Source organism: Eublepharis macularius, chromosome 2 (assembly GCF_028583425.1).
Source record: "Eublepharis macularius isolate TG4126 chromosome 2, MPM_Emac_v1.0, whole genome shotgun sequence".
Classification (NCBI taxonomy): domain Eukaryota; kingdom Metazoa; phylum Chordata; class Lepidosauria; order Squamata; family Eublepharidae; genus Eublepharis; species Eublepharis macularius.
Window position 1 is genome coordinate 199,053,479 of NC_072791.1, and position 25,946 is coordinate 199,079,424.

The 25,946-nt window shown below is 41.5% G+C and overlaps 1 protein-coding gene across 2 annotated transcripts; it reads left to right on the forward strand.

Annotated features, from left to right (window-relative positions):
* Positions 1-24,462, forward strand: DCAF17 (DDB1 and CUL4 associated factor 17). 2 transcript variants are annotated; one of them, XM_054970823.1, is made up of 15 exons: positions 1-84; positions 1,011-1,239; positions 2,736-2,839; positions 3,756-3,846; positions 4,302-4,438; positions 5,847-5,925; positions 7,232-7,321; positions 8,396-8,503; positions 10,539-10,644; positions 11,610-11,752; positions 12,953-13,062; positions 14,694-14,781; positions 19,715-19,798; positions 22,264-22,419; positions 23,655-24,462. In XM_054970823.1, exons 2-15 carry the CDS (start codon positions 1,063-1,065, stop codon positions 23,841-23,843), a joined length of 1,662 nt encoding a protein of 553 aa, XP_054826798.1. In that variant the 5' UTR covers positions 1-84; positions 1,011-1,062; the 3' UTR covers positions 23,844-24,462. The 2 variants fall into 2 exon arrangements, with proteins under 2 accessions (XP_054826798.1, XP_054826797.1); XM_054970822.1 differs by lacking the exon at positions 1-84 and having other exon boundaries at positions 762-1,239.
* Positions 24,463-25,946: the final 1,484 nt, after the last annotated feature.

Consider the following 25,946-nt stretch of genomic DNA (forward strand, 5'->3'; position numbering starts at 1 on the left):
GCCGCGGCGGCTTTTCATCTGCTGCCCTCTGAGGTTTTGCGCACGTGTGGTCGATGGCGGGGGCCAGAGGATGAGCGAGAGGAGGTGCGGCTCCCCTGGTCTTCCTCCTCCTGCGGGCGCTCTGCACGCCTTGCAAGAAGGGAGACAAGTTTTTGTTTTCTGGTGCTCTCGCCAAATAATGCCAACAATTTTTTTTGGCAAGCCCCCCGATTGTGTATCGCGTGCTTCGCATTTCTGCCGTGCGTCGCAACTCTATGCATGTTTATTCTGATGCAGGCGCTAGGGTTGCAATCTCCACGTTGGGAAATTCCTGGAGATTTGGGGGTGAAGCCTAAGCAGGGTAGGTTTGGGAGGAGCGGAACCTCAACAGGGCATAAAGCCACATAGCGCACCCTCCAAAGCAGTCGTTTTCTGCAGGGTAACATCTACAACGTAGAGAGCAACTGAAATTCTGGGAGATCTTCCAGCCACACCTGGAGGTTGGCAACCCGATAAAAGAAATGTGCCAGGCCGCGCAGCGTTAGGATTCCTAACTAGTGTGAAGGGCTACCAGGAGGATGAAAACAACGGCTAGGGCGGTGTGAGACTTGGAGGAGGGCTGGGAAGGGAAAGTTCTGCAGCAGCTTCGCTGATGACGTGACAGGCTCATGTATTGTGATAGAATGCTCGTGGCTCAGTGACCTGCTTGGAATGCAGAAGGTCCGAAGTTCAGTTCTTAGCATAGCCAGTTAAAAGGATCAGGTAGAAGGTGGTGTGGGAAAGCTCTGCTTGAGAGCCGCTGCGGGTCAGCAGTCAATGCTGACCTTGATAGACTGAGGATCTGACTCGGTATAAGCAGCGTCGTGTATTTGGGAGGTGATTGAGCCATCTCTGAATTCACTGTGTAGATGGTGGCACCACTGTTAGAATACACCAGCTCCACTTTCACTAGGACTGGGACTGATTTCCATATTTGGAACTAGGAAACTGGAGAGAGAGAAAAAACCCAGCATTCTCTCTCTTCTCTTTAGCCTGCTCCTGAACGAGCCATAAAGAAGACAGAAGCCCAATGCTTCACAAAAGATGTTTTCCGACCCATCTACCTCCTCTTCTGCCACAACGAGACTCTCCTTCCTTGCAACATTTAAAGTTCGCAATATCTGTGGCCTACTCACCAGAAGATCGCAGGGATTTTACACAAAAGATGCTGGTGTGGTCTATAGGAAAAACATGGGAATCCTGAGGAGGTTGATTTGCCAGGTACCGTGCCAGCTGTGGTGGGTTCCCAGTACAGTGACATTTCTGAGTGGATTTTTAGAATGAAACCATCAAGAGGTGACCTGCATATGGCCTTGATGCTACTTCTTACGCAGAGGCGTTTTCCCTTTAGAAACACCACATTGGGTGAAGTAGCCCTAAGGGAGTCTCTTGTAGGGTTAATAAGCAGGAATCGTGTGGCTTTTGAAAGACTTAAGAGGTTTAAGTCTAACATGAACATTTATAGTTTAGAATCCACTTTGCCAGGTTCCTGTAAAGTCCATGGAATCCTAAGCTAGAAAAAAATACCTTAAGATGTCTCAAGACTCCTGTTTATTTTTACTGCAATGGTCCAACATCCCTCTGGAATTATTTTTCTGGGGCTGTGATCCTGAAGCAAAGGAGAACAAGGAGTTTTAAGATAGTCTCTCTTAATGAGTATCTGACAAAGGGAGCTTTGACTATCAAAAGCTTATACCCTGACAATCTTGTTGGTCTTTTAAGGTGCTGTTGATTTGAATCTTGCTGTTCTACTGCAGACCAACATGGCTACCCACCCGGGTAATGAGTATTTTAGATCTTTCATGGGTTGTCAAGTTTATATATGATCTGTGAATTCCATCCATCAGACAGAGGAACCTTATTACTGTTTTCATTGTCCTAAGATAAAATTTAAAAAAGTATTTAATTAAGTGGTGTTGGTGGAAAGTGCTGTCAAGTCACAGGTGACTCATGGCAATCCCACAGGATTTTCAAGGCAGATATTCAGAAGCCTCTGCACACTGACCTTGGACTTCCTTGGTCGTCTCCTAACCAAGTATTAACCAGGGTCAACCCTGCTTAGTTTCTGAGAGGCTAGCCTGGGCCATCCAGGTCAGGGCATTTAATCAAGGCCCCCGATCTTGCCAAGAGTCCTTCACTCAGTTCAGCTTGTTCAGTATTTAAACAAATCAAAAATGGAAGTGAGTTCAGGGTTAACTGATGATGTAAATATGTTCTGAGAAATTGTACAAATGAGGAAGATTGTCTAGCTAACCTTTCCGTTTGAGGAAGAAAAAATGTGCAACTTTTTGTTATGCCCAGTCTAATGCAGCATCAGTGAGAAAATGCTGCTCATAATGGTTTAATCTCTTCCCTCTTTTAATTGTTGCAATTAAAATATTGCATTTAAATCTCACATTCCTGATGAACACTGCATGTAGCAGTAGCCAGTCTGTGGGAAGTAATATAATTTATATACAAATGTCAAGGGCACATGAACATAAACAGAACTGGTTTTTCCCATTGGTTGAAAGAGATTTTTTTGAAATTTAAGTTTCCCTGATTTTTATGATAATGGTAAAAAAATGCATTTCGTTAGTATAAAATTTGTAAAAAAAAATGCTTTTCTAGCAACTTTTATTGTAACATTATTTCTCTTCACTCCAACTTGATTAGCTTGTACATCCATTTTAAATGTTTCCTGAACCAACTAAATAGAACACTGTGATTTATTTTAGGAAAGTACAACGTTCAAGAATGTTTGGACAACGCATTCCACGTCTCCAATTGCTTATCAAAGTGGAAAGATTTATTTTGACAATTATCGGTGCTGTGTGAGCAGGTAATTTTTTAAAAGAATATTTCTTTTTCTGAATTGCTTACACTGCAATCCTAAGCAAAGTTACTCCAGTCTAAGCTCATTGATTTCAATGGGGTTAGACTGGAGTAACACTGTTTAGGATTGCTCTGTTATTCTGCCAAACTTGTGAGCAGGAGTGTAAAATTAGCTGTGTAATCTCATATCAATAAAACTATCTCATGTATACATATTTGTAGAATGGAGGCTTATAGAAATTAGCAAGGGGCTGAGCCATCTTCAAAAGTTGCAGTGTTTGGATGTTTTAATTTAAAAGCATTAGAGGGGGTTATAATTATAAAATTAGGAATGGCGTATAAAAAAAATTTTTTTGCCCTCTCTCACAACACTGGGCTCAGTAAGGAAACTGATTAGGAGTAGATTCGAGACAGTCAAAGTAATTCTTAACACAATCCATAATTAACGTCTGTGCTGTGAGATACAGGGTTGACCTCTAGTTTAGATGGCATGGGAAAGATTTAGTGAAATTAATAAAGAATGCCCCTTTAATTGTATACCAGTCACAATAACTACATAGAGCCTCCATATTCAGGGACTGTATACCTTTAAACAGCTGGTGCTGGGGACAAATAGTTGGGAAAGGCTGTTACATTGTGTTCGTCTCTTTGACTGTTGAAATAGCAGGGCCACAGCTGGAGAGGTTTTGCCAGGGGGAGCTCCCCATGCCACGGCCTGAGTGGTGGCAGAAGAGACACAAGAAGGCAGGGAGGAAGAGAGGGAGGCTGCAGTGTTGTAGGAAAGGATGAAAGGCTGTGCTACGGCACTGAGGGAACAGACCGGGATGCTGTTTGCAAGAGGAATTGGTCATGATTGATAATAGTACTTAGAAAGACCTTTCAAATAACAGAAAGTGATACACTCGAATCCCTTTTTTCCTTAGTGTCACTCCTGAGCCAAGGATAATTTATCAAATGCCAGTGTGCCCTAAATCAGAAAAAATAGAAGATGCTTTATTACTGGAATGCCCTGTGGTAAGGGTCTTTTGAACAAATCCACTCTGCTTGGTAAGGTCATAACTCTCTTCTGTTTGTGTGTGTGTTACGTAAAATGGAGGAACGCACTCCTTTCAATTAGAAGTCTTACAAATGAAATAATCCCTGAGTAACACCTTTTGAGACAAAAATAGACAACGTCTTCAAAGTTCTGGCTTCAGCGATTGTGTGTTTTTATATATACATACATACATATGAGAACCTGCCTGTGGTCTGTCACTGTGGAGACCGCACGGGACTGTGGAGTCTGAATAGATATATATATAACCTTTTCTAGCAAATGAGGGCTCATTTGCAAAGCACAGTCCGATACCTACTTTGAGAATCCAAAAGGGCATCTGTGCTAGATTTGCTTTACTGTTCCCCTGAAGCGCTGTGTACGTTTTAGTCTTCTCTAGTTATTCACGTAATATAGCTGAATTCTTTTAATATAGGGTGAAGTGTTGCCAAACCCATCAGACTACAAACCTTCCTTAGCAGTTCTGACAGCTCATAACTGGCTTTTTCGTCTCTCTGCAAGTACTGGAGAAATAGTTGAAAGAGTGTATCTTGCCTCCCACTGCAAATTCAGGTAATAAAGGTAGGCTTACTATAAGACTGCTTGGGGTAACAAGTAGGGGAGAATGGCTTACTTACAACCCAGTCCTATGACATTTTTACTGGAAAATAAAATCTTGGCTGTTGAATGGGACTTCCTTCTGAATAGATATGTATATGGCTCCTGTCTGCATTCCGATCCACAAGTCCTTCCCATTGGACTCGCTAGGCTGTTCTAAGAGTTGGGTGCATTCGTGACAGGTGTAAAATCTGTGACAATGAGGGGCCTTGACTTGCCTGTGGTGTTTTCATAGAAATAGCAAGGGTCTTTAGTCATCAAGGAAGACTGGCAAGGTTTTCCCAAGCTTGTGTTTACCACCTTTTACAATGCTTTTAAACAACATTGTTCTAATGCCAGAATGAATATGTTTCAAGATGAGCGAAAATCCAAAGAATATCCTTTTATCCAAAAAACATCTTTAGTTTAGTTTAGTTTGATTTTTAGTCTGCCCTCCCCTCAAGCAGCCTCAGGATGAGTATTATTATTACTACTACTACAGCAACAACAACAACAATTAACAATTATCACAATAATTACAGTAATAAAATGTAAACTACAGAATAATAAATAGCATGCAATAAAAGAATACAAATATGCAGTGGCACAATCTAAAACACCTAATTAAAGAGTAATAGCCACTTGAATGGCAGCCGCTAAATGTCCAGACAGAGGGGGCAATAGATGATAAGATAGATAAGGAACAGCCACATAAATCTACCAAAAGATCAGGGTGGGGAAAGCAAGCAGAGGAGGCCAAGAGAATGAATTGCCATCACCTCAACCATAAACCTGGAGAAACATCTCCATTTTAGAGGCCCTGTGGAATTGCTGTACTGTGGAACTGCCGTGTGGAACTCCAGGGCCCGAATCTCAACTGGGGTGTGTGTATGTTCCACCAGGCTAGCACCATGGCCAAAAACACCGTGGTTCTGGTCTCTGATGTCAGTCTCTTGTTGCCATTATACAGAATGGATAACTTACAGTGCAATCCTAAGCAGAGCTCTACTGTTCTAAATCTATTATGTAGCCAGTGTGGTATACTGGCTAGAGAGATGGACTAGGATCTAGAAAACCCAGATTCGAATCTCCACTCTGCCATGGAAGCTGCCTAACCCACCTTGCAGGGCTGTTCTGAAGATAAAATGGAGGAGAGGAGAATGGAGTAAGCTACTTTGGGTTCCCTCTGTGGAGAAAGGCAGAGTATAAATGAAATAACAATACAAGAAAATTCTGCTTAGGATGACGCAACAAAACACAAGCCCTGTTTTGTTCAGCTTTTAGAATTAGGTAATTGTTAGTTTTTTAAAAAAGAAATACTGTATATTTTATTTTCCATTTATTTTATTTATTCTGGCTAGTTGATCTTTTATCCCCTGAACAGATATTTGAGCTGGGACACGCCTCAAGAGATCATGGTTGTGAAATCGGCTCAGTGTAAGGTCCAGGAAACTGCACGGCAGGTATGTTTATTTGAAAATATTTATGGCCAAATATTTAGAGAGACCTTTTTGTAAGCTTCTGTCTTGGCATAAAGTGGGTTTGGGTCTCTAATTTTGCTACGAGGACAACTGTCTAACATGCAGTAGTGCTTCATGAAACTTCCTTTGGATATATTTATGGTACAGACTCTCTCCAGACTGGCTGTTCTTGTGTAGTATTTTTAATTTTTTAAGGCATTTTTTTAATCCTTTTAAAAAAAAGATAGCCTCCAAGGTGGGTTACAAATTTAATAGAAGAGGCTAATACAAAACAAAAATAGGAGAAAAAAAAGCAGGAAAACTACATATGACAGTGTAGAATAAACAACAGATGAGACAGGCAAATTTTCCTGGGAGAAAATTCCACACTTTTGGTGCCCACCACTAACAAAGGTTTTTCACAAGCAGTCACTCTTGTAACATGACTGCCCACCCCGACCTCCCATGAGCTTCAGATGAAGGTCTTCATTGATTGGCAAACTCCTGTGGGAGTAGGCAGTCCTTTTAAATACGCTGATCACAGTCTGTAGGGCTTTATAGAAGCAAAAGAGCATTTCGAATTGTGTCTGGAAACAAAATGGAAGTGGGTAAAGATCTGTCACTCTGGGGAAAAGGTTCTTTAAGTTGCATCCTCGTTTGCAGGTTGGCTGCCACCTTCTGGGCTAGTGGCTTCAAAACAGCTTTCAAAGACAGCCCTGTGTGTTCCACTCCAGATGGTTCAGAATTAGGAATGACTGTGGCAAGGTCATCTCTTTCCAGAAAAGGATGTGGCATCACTTTCGTATCAGGGCTGGGAATCACAGGCTGCTATTCCAGTCTAATAAGACAAAATCCAGGGGCACCGTAAAAGACTAACACCATTTATTTCAGTATGAGCTTTCGTGAGACTTTAACATGCCATTGGTCTTTTATTTCATTTTGCTACAAGACGATCACAGCTATAGCCAAAATCTAGCCTCCTTCCCTTTTCCCACTGGCAGCTTGCAAATCTCTTGGAGCCTTTCTCAAGACCGCATTTGGGATATTACTGCAGCATTTTAATCTGAGAACATGTCAGTGGTATGTTTTCCAAGAGAAACCTTCTCTCACAAAACAGAGAGACTTTTATTAGTAGAAGGGAGAGAGTTTCTATCTATGTGTGAATGTAAGAGATTAGAGAAAATATATACGTGGGTGGAAGCCTTTTTAAACATTTGAGAAAAGGCAAAAGAAAATTCCAACTTGAACATTTCCTAATGTCACATAAGCTGATGTAAGAGAACTGTTTTCAATGTGTTTTTTTTCCTAGGCAGGCATCCAACAGTCTGTGCTTTTCTTTCTTGCTGCATTCAGAGTTCTGCCACTTTCATTTATCGGAATGCTAGAAATTGACAAAAAAGTAAGTTTATTGTAGATAAGCTGAGAGTCTCTTCTCTAGGAGTACAGGAATAGCACCGTCCTGTGGATATATAGCTTGGCTCCCTTTACATCAAGCACATTCTTCCTGCACCCTGGAGATGTCAGGACTTGCTCTTAAGTATTATTTTTCATAAAATTATAATCACTGTTTCATATAACATAGCCAGTTTTCCAAATGTCTACTAAATGCCCTCTTTGCATGTAAAGAATAGAACTGTGACCTTTTAGATACATGACCCAGATATTACATTTTTCATGTGCATACAGATTTATCATGCTAGTACAGACTCTTTGTAAACATTAATACTCTTAGGAACAAAATTCCTAGACCGCAAGAAGCATGGAAACCCAGGCGGCAGCAGGCAAAGATTCCCCCAGCTTCTGGGTAGCAGAAGCAGCCATTGAACCTCATGTTTCATTGCTTTCTTCCCTGGTGCTTTTTATTCCTAACAGAAAATAACAAATTATTGTGAAACTTAGAAGGAGAATTTAAGCAACATCATCTAGTTCTAAGCAGAAGAATGTCTAATTTATAATATTATTTGAACTGGGGGTTCCTTGGTGCAGAATTCGAATTTTGAATGCCAAAGGCACATATTGCTGCTGACTGTGATGAAAAATGCATTCGTGTCCGGGTGAGCCTTCCAGTAACTTCAAGCATTCCCTTACCAAAGCAAGGGAGCAAAGAAGTCAGAGCAAACATTTCACTTCTTTTGGGGTCTATAATTGCTGTTCCTGCACTTTGATGAGGGTTGCCAAAATATCCTGCAAAATGGTACATCCTCAAGGAAAAAAAAGGTGTCATGTGTTCTATTCCAGTTCTGCATGTTCTTCGTCATGTCTCGCATGGAAACTCCTGCCAGGCATTCAGTTGGGTGAAATAATCGGTAGTGGTATGACTGCCTTTGAAGTAAGCGTGTCGCTGTCCTTCCTACCAGATTCAGAGAATGGGAACATTCTGTTCTTTTATCAATGCTGATGGTTTTGTCAAGCGCCAGAGACCTCTGCTGATATTTTCTCCCCCACATGAGTTATCTTCTCCCCCTCAAACTAGATCTTTGGAAACAGCATAACAGATGCCACAATGTCTCATAGGATGCTGATTGTGATGCATAGTGCAGGACTTGTCAGGCTGTATAGCTTCCAGTCTATCTCTGAAAAGGTAATGGATCCTTTTTTATTATTAATTGTGTGTGTGTGGTGCCCTCAAGTCATAGCTGACTTATGGCAAACCCTGGTGGGGTTTTCATGGCAAGAGACTATCAATGTGCTTTGCCATTCCCTGCCTCTGCAGCCCTGGTCTTCATCAGAGGTCTCCCATCCAATTACTAACCAGGGCTGACCCTGCTTAGCTTCTGAAATCTGATGAGATCAGGCTCACCTTTGCTATCTAGGTCAGGGCATTATTAATAGTACTACAGCAGTATTACAGCATCATCAACACGCATGGTATTTTACAGAGTAACCTAGGGGGAAAATATACAAGTCCCTGCTCCAAGAAACTTTGCAGGGCAATCCTAAACAGAGTAATGCCCTTTGGAGTCCATTAACTTCAACAGACATAGAATGGTATAACTCTGCTTAGGACTATATTGTTAGTTTTATTTATTAACCATTTGTAGCCCATATTTCCAAACTCGTTCAAGGCTGTTGACAATAAGCAGCTGGTTAAAATTGCAAGAAAATGACAAAAATCAACAATAAAACCAAGATTAGCAGATCAAAACCTAGCCATAATAGAACTAACTGCACTACCATAGCAAAAAACATGAGCAGTTTCTCAGCCAAATATCCTTTGGGGGTGGGGAAAAACTAGCTTTGTAAGTTCATCAAGATGACAGAAGAGAGGAGAAGCTCCATATATCCTCCAGCAAGCTATTCCCTAAAGTAAGGGCCATCAGCATAAAGAACTTACTGTGGCCATCCAAACTTGACAATGAAACTGCTAAAGAAAACTTTTTACCAGCCTTGGTGGGCAGCCATTGGTGGTGAGAAGTTGTTTCTCAAATATACACAGGCCCCAGTCCTTGAAGGGCTTTAAAAAAAAGAACCAGAACTTTGAAATGAGCTCAGAAGAACACAGGCAACTGATGAAGTTCTTCTAATAATAATGTGATAAGTACACGGTCCAAAGCTTCTGGCCAACAGCCACATTTTGCATCCATTGTAGTTCCTCACAGACCTTCAAGGATGGCCCAAATAGAGGGGGCATCCTAAATGAGAGGGAATTGTCTATCTTAAGATGGACAGTTGGGGAAAATAGCAGACAGATGGAAGCAGTAAGGGTAAAAAGGGATGGATATGAGCCAGTCATATCACCAGTAAGTTTTACCATGCCTCCACACTGATTGGCTTGTATCGTTTCTCCAAGCACAAGGACTTCCCTTTCCCTTGTCAACTGGGCATTTGAGGCGGGGGCGGGGGGGATTGTACTCCAGAGGTGAAAGTCCTTGTGCCTGCAGAAATGTTAGCCCAGATCCAACCCAAATTGGAAAATTGGGATGAAGCCACTCCATGGAATTCCAGGAGAAGCTTGAGCAGAAGTTTGTACTCCCACAAAAACATGTAGGCACGTCCATAGGGGTTTGCATTAAATGTTGGAGGAATGACTCCTCCTTCTATTGGAATATTCCTCTCTTAGTAGAAGAGAACCATTAGATTCAGCCCATGTAGGTTAACATCACTGTCCTTTTAGATGCCATCTGGCACATTTCCCTTTGAAAAGATTAGTGCTTGGATCGATAGATCAGCTCATGGCTTCAAAAGCTTGTACTCTTCTTTGTTTTTTCAGTTTATCGTCCACTATTATTGTTTACATAGTACATTGGAGTGTGCAAAACAGTGAATCGTACGAGCTTATTGTATTCATGTGCACCAGTGAAAATGAATTTTAGTTCATTAGTCGTTGCAGATTTTCCGGGCTGTATGGCTGTGGTCTTGGCATTGTAGTTCCTACTACAATGCCAAGACCACGGCCATACAACCTGGAAAATCTACAACAACTAATGTTCTCCAGCCGTGAAAGACTTTGACAATATAATTTTAGTTCAAATGAGAGGGTGAAGTAATAACCAGAAAACAAACTTAAATTTGCATGGACTTTCTTATAGGACTGTATGCCATCATAATTTTCTGTAGAACAGAATATGGTGCATGCACCAAAAGAATTAATCAGATTTAGGTTGGTTTTTTTTTAGTTTATGATGCAACAAGTGGATTTGGAACATGAATGCAACTGGAATGGCAAAGTTGGCATTGTGGGACAATATCCTTTTGGCATTCCTTGTAATATTAAAATAACAGGTATTTATGAACAGTTTTTGTTTCATTACTTTGGTTGATGGGTTGAGTATCAGTACACTGGTGCTGCCAACAACACTGATTTTTGTATTCTCATATACAGTAACTGTTGCTTTATGGTTCTCTCATATGGAGAATATGAACCAAATCTATTTCTTGGGACTTCTGTCTTGCCTCATCCCTGTGACTTGGGTCAGGCCACAGTATTAAAACCTCATCCAATAAAACGCCAGTTAAAATCAAGTGCTGCAACTTTCTCAGGACTTTTCAAAACATGTTGCTTATTACAGCGAGGGAGGGTAATGTTTTCATGTTGAAAATGGAGGGAGTGTTACCCACTGTGGATGGGGGAAATGATTAATGCTTTTAGTTTGTAGTTAGTTTGTAAAGTTTGCTGACAGAGATTCAAGTTGAAATTACTAGCAGATAGTACTGCTAGAACAAAGGCATAGCTATATTGCAAACATGTATCAGTCTTATATCAGTTTACTTATCTGGGCTCCCCTCAAAGAACCTTGGAAGTTGGGCACCCTACTGGGAATTCCATAAGAGTACCAGGGTTCCTTCGGAAGAGTGAATAACTTTTGACCTGAATGAAATCTGTAGCGCAGATATGCTCCAATGTCCTCCTAGAGGGATGCTTGTTAATATTAAAGTCTAGTTCTTTGTCATTTGTAATATCTGCCGTAATAGCTAAAAGGAAAAGTTGCTTTTGCCTTTTATTAAATCAAGATGCTTGGTTTATATAAAGTTAATTGATGGCATGGCTTTGTGATCCCTGTTCTTCTATTAAAAACTGACAGGCAAGGAATAAAAACAAAACAAAACCAGAACCCAGAATCTGTCTGCATTTAGGGCCAGTTCACTCAGCACAATCCTTTTTTTTAAAAAAAGTTTTACTCAAGAACAAATGGAATTATAAATCTACTAATATAAGCAGTGTTCTTAATGTTAAACACTATTTGCAGATACTCCAGACGTGCTTTTTGAAGTGTCTTCCCTGGAGAACACATTTCAAGTTGGAGGATACCCATGGCATTACATCATTACTCCTAACAAGAAGAGCCAAAGAGGAATCTTTCATGTTCGTTCTTTAAAAGACCACACTTTGGTAATATATTCAAATAAAAGTCCTCATGCTGTTCCATTGTTCCAGCTGCCTTCTCAATAGTGATGGAAGAACCAAACATTTTATTTATTTTTTATTTATTATTTATTTATTCAATTTATATACCGCCCATCCCCAGGGGCTCTGGGCGGTAAACAGTTAAAATCGATAAAAACAAAAACTAAAATCAATATACAAATAATAAAACAAATTAACAAGGTGCAGTGGTGGGGAGAATCTTCCCCACCCCAAAGGTGGGAGGCCGACATGGCACCGCCCCCTTCAATCACCAAACGCCTGGCGGAACAGCTCTGTCTTACAGGCCCGGCCAAATTTCCCATTTTTGCACCTACATTTCCCAAACGCTGTTCAAAGAGAGCACCTTTAGATGTAGAATATGAGGCACTGAAGCAGTAGAGAAGGGGGCTAGTAAGATGCAAGTCAGACTGCCGTCATTGCAAAGATATGTCTTCTGCCAATGGACTTAGGAATTTTCCTTGGACCATTATCCCTGCGAGCACTCTGTTTTGGTTTGTAGTAAGAGGTGGAAATATTAGGGTAAAAGATTTATTTGTAAAAACAGTGATTGGTAGAGATGTTGGATCCAGCCCCAATATATAGAACAAGCATTAAGCAATATTTTGGTCTAACTGCTCTGAGCTCCTAAATCATTCCAGATACGCATGCCAACTCCAGTCCACTCTTTTTTAAAGTGTTGTTTAAGAAATATTCTCACAAACAACCCAATTGCATTATGGCAAAGTTTGCCTAGTCAGGTGGGGAAAGGTTCATAAGCTTTTGAGTTTGTGTTTTAATAAGGTTACATTGTGGTTAAAATGGGTTAAAATGAAGATTGCAGCATGGTATACGGTATGACCGTATTAAAATTCGGTTCTTGAATCTTAGTTATTATAAATATTGGACTAGGCGTTGACTAGTACTGTGTAAACCCATGCGCTGTTGTAGATTGAGCCAAAAAGATCTGCGTTAAAATCTCTGCTTAGTCATGAAGTTCACTGGGGTGGTCTTGGAAAATTCAATATCCTCAGCCTAAATTATGTCTGCTGTGAGGATAAAACATACCACTCCCCTATGCACCACACAAGCTCTTTGGAGAAAGATCAGGACACAGATATGATAAAGAACCTTTCTCAGTGTTTATGACTTGGGTTTTCTCAGTGTTTGAACTTCTATTTTTTTTAGGCAAAGAACGGCATACAGGACATGAAGTGTTGCTCGTTGGAGCCTGATTGGATATCTTTCCACCCAGACAGTTCTGGAAGAATACTCCATGTGGGACCAAATTTGATTAAGTAAGAACTTGTTGAAATTTGCAGAAGCCAAAGTAATGGAGCAGTTTTCTCGGGCTCAAAGAGAAATGGCTAGGGACGACTTTTAAAAATCATGAAGGATAGGTCCATAATACCCGTTAGCCATGACAGCAAAATGGAACTTCCAGAGGCAGTATATCTCTAAATGGCAGATTTGGGGGATGTGCCTTGAAGCTGTTGCTTTTAAGCCCTGCTTATGCGTTTCTCAGAAGCATTCAGGTGGCCATTTTAGGAAGGAAGATACTGGCCTACATGGACTTTTGATCCAGCGAGGCTCTTTTGCTCTAATGTTCAATCCCATTGGTGTGAAAGATAGAGAAATCTTTTATCTTGTGGAAAAAACATACGTTCGGGCTTATTGTTTACCATCCCTGTTTCTTAAACTCAGCTTGAATTTGAATCAAGAGGGTAAATGCTCTTATAATTTCAAAACTGATTTTCACACGGTCAGAACCGGAGGACCTCCTGTGCACCTTATGGATGGTGACACCAGAAAATACAGATACTGTATTTCTGTTTCGTTGCAGGACTTACCAGTACACTCCAAAGAGTAACTCCTCGTAGGATTGCACTGTTAGGGTTCTAATTGTTGCTTTTCAACATTCATATTTATAAATGTAGAGTGTGATCCACAAGCCTGCTATGCTTGTAGTGACAGACCCCCAGCAATTCATCGGCAGTCCTCCAGTCCAATGTCACATATCCTGCAGATTTTATAACACCACCACTAACTAACTGGGCTTTTCCTTGGTTTACTTTTATCAGAACCTGACCAGGATCCTCAAGCCCAATATAACTGTGACTCTGTCCTTTGTTACCACCTTAGTGGTACATTACGATCATTTTTAGGAGTTTGTGTTTTCTACAGTCAATGGTAAGCTCCAAATATAAGTGAATTGAAACAGCCCAATGCAGAATAGATTCTGGTGCCGCTGGCAATTGAAAGGTTGCTAAAAACGTGGGGCAGGGCTGCAGGAAGCCCCTTGCAAGCCACCTGGCAGATAGAATAGCCAATTTTGGGCCCAAAATAAGCAGAGTCATTCCCCCCCCCCCCTTGTCCATCCAGGCACAAATGACAGTTCAGCCTAAGGCTGGGAGTTAGACCTTGGTAAGCTCTAAATACAAGATACGTTAAAAGGTCTAATGCAGAATACATTCTGGATGCCATCCCCAATTGACAAGTTGTTAAAAACGTGCTTATTAAAAGCATGATGTTACCTGAGCCCTTCATGCAGTAGATAAATTCAAGTAATCCATACCTGCAACAATAGGATGGTATAGTAAATGCAGTATGAATGCTTAACAGGAGAAAATGTTGGTCTGGATCAGGCATGCCTATGATTGTGACCAGGGCTTTTTTTCTGGGAAAAGAGGTGGTAGAACTCAGGGGGTTGCCCTCGGAGAAAATGGTCACATGGCTGGTGGCCTCACCCCCTGATCTCCAGACAGAGGGGAGTTTAGATTGCTCTCCGCGCCACTCCCCTCTGTCTAGAGATCAGGGGGCGAGCCACCGGCCATGTGACCATTTTCAAGAGGTTCCGGAATTCCGTTCCCCCACGTTCCAGCTGAAAAAAAGCCCTGATTGTGACTTCATTTCTTTATTCCTCCAACAGAATTTTGAAACTGAAGGAAACTGAAAGCATCACAGAACAGCAGGAAGTCAAAGAAGACTTTATCATTGAGGCCAACAGGGAAAATGATGTGAGAATAGAACAAGAAATCTGGATAAAAACAGTACCATTTTTTTTATATTTGTATTTTCAGAATACTGTACAGGAATTGATCCAGGACCAAATTGAGAACTTCATTTAAATGCAGGCAGATGTCACTGAAGGACTGATTTCACACATACATTTTTGTCACTCAGTGATTTTCATATATTAGTAATTTATTATATAGATTAAACACTGCTGGCAGAACTTCTGGTATACTCCAGTGTCTGTTCTAACACAGTGGCTTGGATCCAACAAAACATGAATGGGGAGTTCACAGAGGAGAACAAAAAGATGGTACAAGAATGCAGGTGAACTTTTCCACTGATTTCCCCTTCTTGGTGTAGCTTCCTTTAGCACCATCCTTCAGAAGTGACTTGTTATTGCAGTGGGGTGGGGAAGGCAGCCAAGATCCTTTTGGCAAACAAAGCAGAGTTTAATTGGATCTAAGTTACTGTTTTCAGTGGAGACAGTTGAGAATCATTAGATGAGGAAAGTGCACGAGTGACTCAAGTGTGGTCATAATAGTAGGTGGGGCTTAGGGCTGTGCATAAGCTGTGAGCCATCATCTGGGTTTATAATTTTTTTCAACCACCTGAAATAATTTGTTTAGAAGCAGACCTCAAAAATAGAGGTCAGCATTGGCGTGATAAAATAATGACGATGTTAAGCTTGAAGACCTGATGTTTTCCTGAGTCATAGTTTAAATGCAGCTGGCAAATACATACACAAACATTATGGATATATGAGTAACATTGAAAAGGTGATGGTGGTACTTGAAAAATTCCGCCTTGAACAGAAAACATGTCCTCTAAAATTATCCACCACCACCACGGCAGCAACACCAGCAAATGGCTCAGGACTAGCGTCCACACACACCCTGATCCCCGTCTGCTTGTGGCTGCCGCTCCCAACCCTTGCTCCTCCCTTTTCTACCCCTGCGACACCCTCCATGGCCCTGGGACCCCCCCGTATTTCCCTACAGAGCTGCGTGAAGGGGGATTTATTTTAGAACACTCTGCTTGTCAGCACAACCCCTCCTTTCAGCCAATAATCTCACACAGAATTAAGACACCAATAGCTGTGATCTATAAAGAAATACGGGTTTATTGTTCATAGAATAAGCCCATGACACACATCACCTCTTTCTTTTTTTTTCTTTTTTCTTTTTTTACAATACAAAGGAAAGAAGGGGGGCAGAGGGAAGGAAAGAAAAAAAACAGCACATAACAACACAAACACTACATCTACAAATAATGCTTTCCCTTCATACTGCCATCGTTTAAAATTAAAACTTTGTAAAATACTGTTAGATTGGTAGACCTTGCAAAATACAGATTATAATCAAAATTAGGTCTTCCCCCCGCCCCCCTGGGCCTCAGACGCAGTTCTCTCTGAATAGCTGCAGTCGCCGTGCTCGTTCCCTCCTCCCCTCCCCCTTCAAACTTGGAATCCTTTCCCTCTTGCTTAGCATCTTGCTGGAACTCTTGATGCTGACCCTCAAAGTCCCTTAGCTGATCTTCTGATGTTATCTTGTAAGCTTGATCTTTGTAACTAAACCAGATACCTTCCGGAAATAACCATTTGAACTTTATTTCACGTTTCCTCAGAAGAGCTGCAAACCCTTTGTATTTAAATCTTCTTTTCCGAGCTAAAAATGGAACGTCCTTCAATATCTTAACCTTATTACCCAGAAAGTCCAGATCCGCATTGTATGAATTATATAGGATAGTGTCCCGAATCCTCTTAGATGAGAAATCAATGATGATCTCGCGAGGCAGCTGACGCTTCGTTGCATATTTTGAAGAAGCCCGACGGACTTCCAAAATGGCACTTTTTATCTCTTCTTTAGTTGCCCTCGCGAGTGTCGCCAAAAGTTCCGAGACCAGATCCTGCAAATTCTCATTTTCCTCCTCTTTCATGTTCTGGAGACGCAAAATTGTCTGTGCTCGTTCCACTTGTAGCCCGATCAGCTGGTTCTCCACCAGCTTTAGTTCTTTGTTTGTTGCCCTCACGAGTGACGCATTTTCCCGAGCAGACTTCTCTGCCCCCCCCCGCTGTTTCCTTAATGGTTTTCACTTCGCTCTCAATTAAGCCAACCCTTTGATCTGTTTCATTTAGCTTGTCAACAAAGGGCTTTATGGCTTCAATCACCGACCGCTTCACCAGATCCTCAAGAGATTCTCCTTTACCCTGTAGGGCAGCCGAGATTGACTTGCCCAAAGCGGGACTCTGCTTTTTTGTCGCCATTTTAGGGGGGGGAGACCGCCGACCAAGTTCTGAAACTCAGTGAGGAGGAAGAAACCCGAGCCTTCTTAGCTTCAGATCCCACCAATCCTTCACGTATGCTTGTAATAACAGCTGACGCTTCGTTGCATATTTTGAAGAAGCCCGACGGACTTCCAAAATGGCGCTTTTTAACTCTTCTTTAGTTGCCCTCGTGAGTGTCGCCAAAAGTTCTGAGACCAGATCCTGCAAATTCTCATTTTCCTCCTCTTTCATGTTCTGGAGACGCAAAATTGTCTGTGCTCGTTCCACTTGTAGCCCGATCAGCTGGTTCTCCACCAGCTTTAGTTCTTTGTTTGTTGCCCTCACGAGTGACGCATTTTCCCGAGCAGACTTCTCTGCCCCCCCCCCGCTGTTTCCTTAATGGTTTTCACTTCGCTCTCAATTAAGCCAACCCTTTGATCTGTTTCATTTAGCTTGTCAACAAAGGGCTTTATGGCTTCAATCACCGACCGCTTCACCAGATCCTCAAGAGATTCTCCTTTACCCTGCAGGGCAGCCGAGATTGACTTGCCCAAAGCGGGACTCTGCTTTTTTGTCGCCATTTTAGGGAGGGGAGACCGCCGACCAAGTTCTGAAACTCAGTGAGGAGGAAGAAACCCGAGCCTTCTTAGCTTCAGATCCCACCAATCCTTCACGTATGCTTGTAATAACAGAAGGGATTCGCTTACTTACAGGCTTTCGCCTAGTTCTGCTCTTTGCCGTTCTCCGTGGCCCGGCTGCACACGATGTGCTGCGCAAGTCTGCCGGCATCCATTGGAGCAAACGGGCGATTTACCCCCTGCATTGCTTCCAGGGGGTTCTTCCCGCGGCGCCCTGGACCCTGACTCCCTCACTGGGAGTCCTGGGGGTTAACCCTCGCGGGTCAACCGCCCGCTGCTCAGACGTTTCCTCCCGGACCTGCGGAGAGGAATGTCTGACATGGCCGGGAAAACGAAACCGAATCGACACACATCACCTCTTTCGAGGCTGAAATGTGTAAAGACCAGTTACATTAGAGAGCCTTATATACCTTAGCACTAATTGTTTACAGAATAAAAGATCAAAAAGGCTAGTATAAACACGGTCAGAATGCTGCAAAATGACACATTTCCCAGATTACATGGTATCTGACAAGCTCGAGTGACAAATAAATTATACCAACATTTGAAAAGCTGGAGCCATATTTCTGATGCACTCCTGGGAAGAAGCTCATTCAAGGCTAAATCTTAATCATAATAACCAGAAATAATGAAATGTTTATACTTCGCTCAGTGACCCTTCTCGCCTACCAGAGACCTAGCTGACTTGCAAGATATCTCAGCAGGAAGAATTGTAACACTACAGCAAGGCTACTGTAATATTTGTGTGCGTTCAGCTTGGATGTATGCTCACAACAAGGATTTATGGAAGGGGTCTTAAAAATCTTTTAACACTGTGCTATAACAGCTCAGCAGGGAAAGGAGGGAAAGCCCTTTAAAGGGCTAAAACATCCTATCTTTTCCATGCACTAAGCAATGATAGATTCGGAGTTTGGAGCAAAATCTGTTTTTGGGAATAATGTCTGGAATTTTTTTAAAGAAAAAAACTCCTAGTTCTCATGATTGTACAGGAAAATTTTAAGGCACATAGGCAAAGTATTCAGATACAGTTTAAAAAGAACAGTATTGAGTAGGTCTTCTCTGGTGGTCATAAATGATAGTTTCAGAGCCTTTGTTTATCTATGCCTCTTTTCCATGGCTCTTGAATACTGTTGCATTTGGTATCTTTTTTTTAATGGGAAGAATGGAGGAAATTTGTGAGAATTTGGAGGGTGAAGAAATGGTTATTGAACCACAGCCTCAGGTGATGAGACACATTATTTGATCTATCCCCTGAGCGCAAAGTATTACAGTATGCTGTTTGACTATGTCCTTGGTTTGAATGAACTGTCTGTTTGCTTTTAATAAATTGGTACATTCTATTGTTACGGGAGAAAAATATATTTAATAAAGAGAGGACAAGAAGAGGCTGAATGAAGCTCCTAAGCTGGTATTGAATAAACAAGGGAATCTCATACTCAGAATATTATAAAGAATTTTCAACTCAGAGGGCTTGCAATAACTTCTTGAGCTATTAATACCCAGAATTGCTGAAAATCTCTAGAGTTGGTTGCTTGTGTGTATGGTTGCTGCAATAGCACAGAACAGACTTAGATGTTAGATGCTTTAAATATTACAAGAGGATGCCTAAAAATTATTTATTTTATTTACTAACAGTGAGGACCCATAGCAGTTTATTTTCCTCCTCCATTTATTCCTCACAACAACCCTGTAAAGTAGATTAGGCAATGAAGTTGTGCCTGGCTCAGGGTCACCCAGCAAGCTTCCATGACAGAGTGGGGGTTCAAACCTGGGTCTCCCAGATCCTAGTTTGACACACTAATCCCTATTCCATACTAGTGCTCTCGAAATATTCATGTCTGTGTTTCCTACCTGCCTTTTTCAAAGGTTTTCAGTCACTTAAACCATGATCCAGTTTGTCATATAACTGCAGCGATGCTACAAACCTAGTTAGAATCCATGTTTAGCTGAAAATAAAAGGAATACGTTTATTAGCATGACTCTTTAAAAATCTTGTCTGATTTTTCTCCTGTATCTTCGTTTTCTGATCTTAAGGTTAACAACTCTGTAACTGTAACATCTTCTGGCCGAGTAGTAAAGAAGCGTATTAACATACTGGATGACGACCCAGAACAAGAGGTAACTAACCTTACCAGCCGAAGGAAACTCCCCTGGGGTTTTGTATGCGCCTGGCATGTACAGAGGGATAGATTTTACTTGTGCTAATGTAAACTGCCTGCAACATAGCAGGTTGGATCCTGTGTTGCATGGGGCACAAAGGCTGATGCCGCACATGTTGGATAATGCACTTTCAATGCACTTTATCAATCGTTTGAGGTGGATTTTTTGTTCCGCACACACAAAAATCCATTCCAAATGAGCTATAAAGAGGATTGGAAGTGCATTATCCAACATGTGCGGAATCACTCATTGATTGTGAATCTCCCTTTCCTCTGGAACCCTTTCTGAGCCTGGAAAAGTTTATTGCCAGGGTTGAGGGACTCGTGTGCACTAATAGCTATACAAGTCAGCAGATGTAGTGGGAGGGGGGGAAAGTGCTTCACTCGTGCAGGAGGCAGAAAGGGCAAGCTTGTTCCTTTCCCCTCCCCACTACAGCTGTGCAACCAGTGAAGCTGTTGGTGTGTGTGTGCGAGTCCCTCAACCCTGGCAAGAAACTTTTTCCAGAGTTAGAAAGGGGACCAGTGGGGAAGGAAGGCAGAGTAGATCCCCAACAGTCAGCTGCTTCTGCTGGCAGGTTGACAGGATCCAAGCTCTGCTCTGAGCTCAGCCTGGAACGCAAGGAGCGGGGGTCCTTTTTTGATAGCGCCGATCTCTTTGTTTGAAATCAGTTCCTGATTCCAGAAATAAAAAAACTGTTTATTAAACACACAGCTGTTACATTCACAAAAACAAAAAATGTGGCATAGGCTGTATGGCGAAGAGTGCTGAGCTAATGAACTTCTAATGGTCGAGGATGGCAGGCTCTGAAATACTATGAAAGGAGATACAGGAAATCTTAAGTGACTGATGAAAATGTTGACTGTGTGAATATCCAATTTAACTGCCAACTGCATTGCTGGCTACTTATTGTTTGAGAGCATGCTGTTCATGACAAGATGGCAAACGGCACCAGGAAAACAGTACAGATCTGAGTGCCCCCCCTCATTATTAGCAACTATTTTTGGAAACCGTTTTTTCACCCTCCATCAGGAACCGTCGTTGAAATGAGACAGCCACAGGAATTCTAATTCCTCAGCTTCTGGAAACCATTTTCAGCCTTGTTTCCATGGAAATGAATATTGTCTGGGTGAAAACATGGCAAGGTTTCCTCTGTGGCCTTTAAAACCTACAATTTATTTATATTCAGTTACCAATAGATAGATTTGAGAGACAGAGAATATGTAGAAGCAGGCAAAGTTTTGCCTGTAGTATATGCCTGCTGTTTGATTGTCTGTCTGAAAAAAAAACACTTGGAGAACCTGTTTGTTTAAAATATTTTCTTGGATTTCTTATGGGAGTTAGTGGGAGAGAAGGTAACAAATTCAGATATTTGTTTAACTGTCAATAAATGACACTAGATCTTAAGAGGTAATGTTTAAGTTATAGATCATATTTTCCTACATTATTTATATATCCACAATTATGTACACACCCACATCCTTCATTATCAGTTAGATATCCTTCTTTCCTTAACTTTCCTTCTTAACTATTCTTCTTTCTTTAATCACTTTCTCTGCAACACCGCTTATAATCTTATCCCAGAATCAAGTTGAGAGAGAGAAAATAAGAGAATGAGAATGAGCAAGAAATCCTAAGCAGAGTGACTGTCGTCTAAATCCACTGAAATCAATAGGCTTCGATTGAAATAACTCTCTGCATAGGATGAGTAAAATGAGTAGTAAGTTAAAAATCTTACTGAGTTCAGTTGCAAGCAGTCACCGGTATCTAACCACCTGCATACATGAGAGCTTTAATGTGCTTCCCACACAGAATACTTTCCTGCTTCATCTATATGAAGGCAGATGTCTGCTCACCTTCCAGTTTGCACACACAACTGTGGCAGCTTTTGAGAACTACCAGTTGAATGTCTCATGTTGCCCGTTACAGCTCACCATCTGTATGCCATCAGAATAGCTGGAACTCATAGCAAGACCTCAGGGTTCTGAGCGATACAGGCTGAAAAACTATAGTTGTATACTTTTGCTGCTGTTAACATACAGAATATGTTTCTTTTCATAGACTGGTGCTAGATATTATTTATTACTATGTTTATAGATCATTTTTTTTTATTTGTGGGTAGACAAATATAATTTATATCTTTCATTATTTTGGAATTCTTGTTAATTTGATTGCTATTTACTTTGGCCTTATTTTTTCTCAAATAAGGCAAGTTACACAGCTGCCTTGGGTACAATGCCACATATAACACTGCTTAAATTAAATGCTTGGTTAAATGCTTATTGAATGAAAGCTCTGCTATAAATCAAGAACCTTTATCTTCCTTGCCTGTGAATTTTTTTGCACTGTAGCAAGGAAGTATGTAAAAATGTTGCTAAAAACGTTCACTTGCTCATTAATGAAATTTCATTTTTTTTTTTACTAAGACTTTCAAAATTGTGGACTACGAAGATGAACTTGATTTACTGTCTGTTGTGGCAGTTACTCAGATAGGAAGTGATGGGGCAGCTCACCTGGATTTCCACTGTAATGAGTACGGGACTCGACTCAAGCGCATTCTTTTTGCAGAGCCTTGGGATGTGGTGAGTACAACCCACTAATTTCATTTTTTGTTGACATCTCTGATATCTCATCTCAATATGCCATTGTATGTGGTCATTCAGATTCTGAACTGACAGATCCAAAAGAAATTCCGTGCTGAAAATCTGTAAGGGTGCCCACAAGGGCCACAATGCTCAGAGGCAAGTATCAGGCAATTGCAGCCTAAAGGCAGGGTGGAATGGGGGAAAACATCCTTTTTCACCCTCCTGTAATTGCTTTCCAAAGAGGGGAAGAACTAAACTGTGGTGACCAAATTTTTGGACCCTTGTTCATCAGTTATATGTAGCAGAAACATCAGCCTCTGCAAAACTCTTCCACTGTCTTCATTCCCCAGTCCCGTATTTGCAACATTGGAGTGTGCAGTTTCCTATGACAAACTTATGGCAGTCTGCAGATAGGAGGATCACAAATCTTTTCCACATTCCCCCTGCCTCCCAGCAGTCCTTTCTTACCTTGGGGTTGTGGGACCCACCTGAACTAAAATCTTGTGGGACACGAGGCTGCAGCCGGGAGGAGGAGGGGAGAAATCGCTCCCTTCTTCCATTAGCTGTGCTCTCTTCCATTGCAGCCTTCGGACTCACGTGGCTATCAGTCTACACAGATCTTGTCACTGAATACATTTTCCTGGGGTCGGAAAAAACTGTAGGGAAGGGGAACATATTGTATACTGTGGGAAGACTGACTTCAGTACCATGATAGCAATAACTCATTTATTGCACGGGAAACCCTGTGAATCCAGTGCTTCGGGGCTGCTCGGGGATTGGTGACCTGAAGGATGAAGGCTTGTTAATATATTTATGTGAGTGTGCTGATTACCTCCAAATTGCGGGGCGGGTTTCTACCGCAGCATTCACATACACTTTTGGTATTGGTCTGTCCTTCAACAGAGGAAACAAACAGTAATTTATCTGCTATACCTGGTCTCACACACACTGCAGTTACATAGGAAACATTCCATAGAGCAGCCTGCAGGTAGAGGGAAGGGAGCTTTGACTCTCAAAAGCTCATACCTTGGAAGTCTAGTTGGTCTTTGAGGTGCTCTGGGACTTGTATTCTGTAGTTATTCAAAGCAAGTGCTTAATGTTATAATTGGCAAGGAGATGTCATGCCTGTGGTGTGTTTTCCCCCCACAGAGTACCTGTATGCTGCCCATCCATCTCCCTTCCCTTACCTAGCAGAAGTGAAAATTATTATTTACTTTGTTCTCTCCCTGCAGACTTACAGCCATGAAGTTTACTTCGACAGAAATGTGGTGTTGCACATCGAACAAAAGCCCAACAGGATCTTCAGCTGTTACGTTTACCAAATGGTCTGCAGTAGTTCAAAAGAGGGTGAAGACATAAGAAAAGATAAAAGAAGGCGACGGTTATGTAAAAAAATGGGAAGAACTTTTGAGTGTTTTTAAAGAATCCCTGTTGTTTTAGAGGCTTTGTTATGGACAGCATCCAAAGAGCTGGAAACCACACTGGGCTGGTTAATAACTGTTATTCAGCTCCACCTGAGTAAATATGAATCCCTTAAGATAATTTTTTTTAAGCCACTGCAATGCATTACTTAGGTGTAATGACATTATTACTGCCCATGATGTTTGGCACAAGAAAAGATGTGCAAAAAGAGACATTTTCTTGTACCAGTTTCTATTGACAGAAAGAGATACAAGCTTTCAGGAAGCTCAGGCCCTGTCTGGGATCTAAAGAGATTTCTTTCATGAGTGGAAGACACTCCTGCCCACTCAAGGCGAGGTCCTCGATCTCATAGTCCAGCAACAGCCCATTTCACATTCCCCTCCAATTCAGATGGATCTCTTATTCCTCTGTTTTTTGGATGGTTCCAGAGGGGTTGCAACAGATAGGAAAAGTTGGGATAGCCCCATTGGGCAAGCAGAGGTTTGCTCAGAGTTTCTGAGCTCCAATGCCATATTTATTTATGTATTTTTTAAATTATTGAAATGTATGTCCTACCTTTTATCTGTAAATAAGAACTCAATGGCATATTACAGCCATTTTAAAATTCCATGAACCAGAGGTTTTCAGACTTCAGCAACTCAAGGAGTCCTATCTTCAGTGAATTTTATGTATTCAAACCTTTGAGTCCTCCCTTTCTTCTTCGCTGTCACATACCATATGCCAGAAATCCTCTTTTTTTCAAGTTGTGTATGGTAAGCCACATGTGCCCCCCATCCTAAAAAAGAATCAGCTTCCTTTAAAAAGCAAGCTGAAGATAAACGTGTTTTCTGTCCAATGGCCTACAAGGTCAGATCTTAGCCGGTTCACCACAACACAAAAGGCCCAAGTTTTAATCAATTGGAAACTGCAAGAAACTCCTTATTGGTTAATAACTTCTAGCTAGAAGTCAGCAGGCTCATGTTGGTAAAAACCTGGCTTCCACGCACATATTTCTAATTGCATTGCTTGTAGCAAATAAGTCCCATCCAGCAGCCCCTCTCTTGGTTTACTAGTACTAGTGCCAGTGGGGAGAAAGGCAGAAGTTGAGTTCAGCTCTCCTCCTTCCTCAGATGGTTGACACATTGTAGGCAACCCGAGTAGGACCGCTGAATGATCTTGTTAATGGTGGAACTAACAACTATGCAGTACTTTACCACTGGCGGGATGTGTGGTTAGGTCAAGGTTTTTTAAACTACCTACAGTTCTCCAGCAGGGGGCTGCAGATTGATGCCGTGGCCCTAGAAGTCAAGTTGGCTGTTCACCCTTCTGTGTGCTTTGGCAGGTTCATATGTTTTCATTCTCAGATATGTTTAGAGTGGCTTGCTACCAGTTTCCTTTTTAGTCATTTCCCTTTATGCCTTGGAGCTTTAAATTCCATTTGGGACAAGGTCTGAGAGCAAGAATCTTAAAAGGAAAGCTGTTCATCATCATCTACAAGTTTCTGGAAATTAAAAAAAAACTATAAAGGGTTTGGCTTTGTGGATCATCAGTCTGTTGTCCCCCTGCTGGTTCAAGGTACTGAATAGTGGAATAATATTGGACGTTACCTTATGAAACTGATCAACAGAATATAGGTAACGAAGAAAAGGAAATAATTTTTGAGTGCAAGAGCGTACTTCAACTTTTAATTCACCACCACGCAAAAAGTGTGACTCAGGTAAGTTTCCCAAAATTATCTGAGACACAGTTTTCCACTCTTTGCATTATGGATTGCGTGCTAGAGCTTACTTATTTTATGCATATCATTGCCCAGGCCCATTGTCGGCTGAGAGGGAACCTAGAACATGCCCCAAACTCTCCCAGTAGCTTATTCAGTCTAACTAGTAGTGAGTAGTAGTGTATGCTGCTAGTTCAGTGAGGAGCCCCTATTAAACTTGTCAGGAATCTTAGAGGTCCACCAAACACAGTTTGAAAGCTATTTAGAAGAACAGGGACATGTCTGTATAAGGTGTAGTCCAAGATACTATGAATGGAGAATGAAGGTGTTAGTCATATTAAATGAAGGAAACACAACTTGGAACTGTTTGCAGTAGTTTTTCATATAAGATTTAGTACCTACTGTA

What these genes read in the sequence shown, in the direction of transcription:
- DCAF17 (XM_054970823.1), top strand. Translation starts at nt 1,063, where the DNA reads ATGTTTTCCGACCCATCTACCTCCTCTTCTGCCACAACGAGACTCTCC. An exon ending in TCCAGGAAACTGCACGGCAG is followed by an intron (nt 5,926 to 7,231) that starts GTATGTTTATTT and finishes TTTTTTTCCTAG; the next exon opens with GCAGGCATCCAACAGTCTGT. An exon ending in TCCAGTCTATCTCTGAAAAG is followed by an intron (nt 8,504 to 10,538) that starts GTAATGGATCCT and finishes GTTTTTTTTTAG; the next exon opens with TTTATGATGCAACAAGTGGA.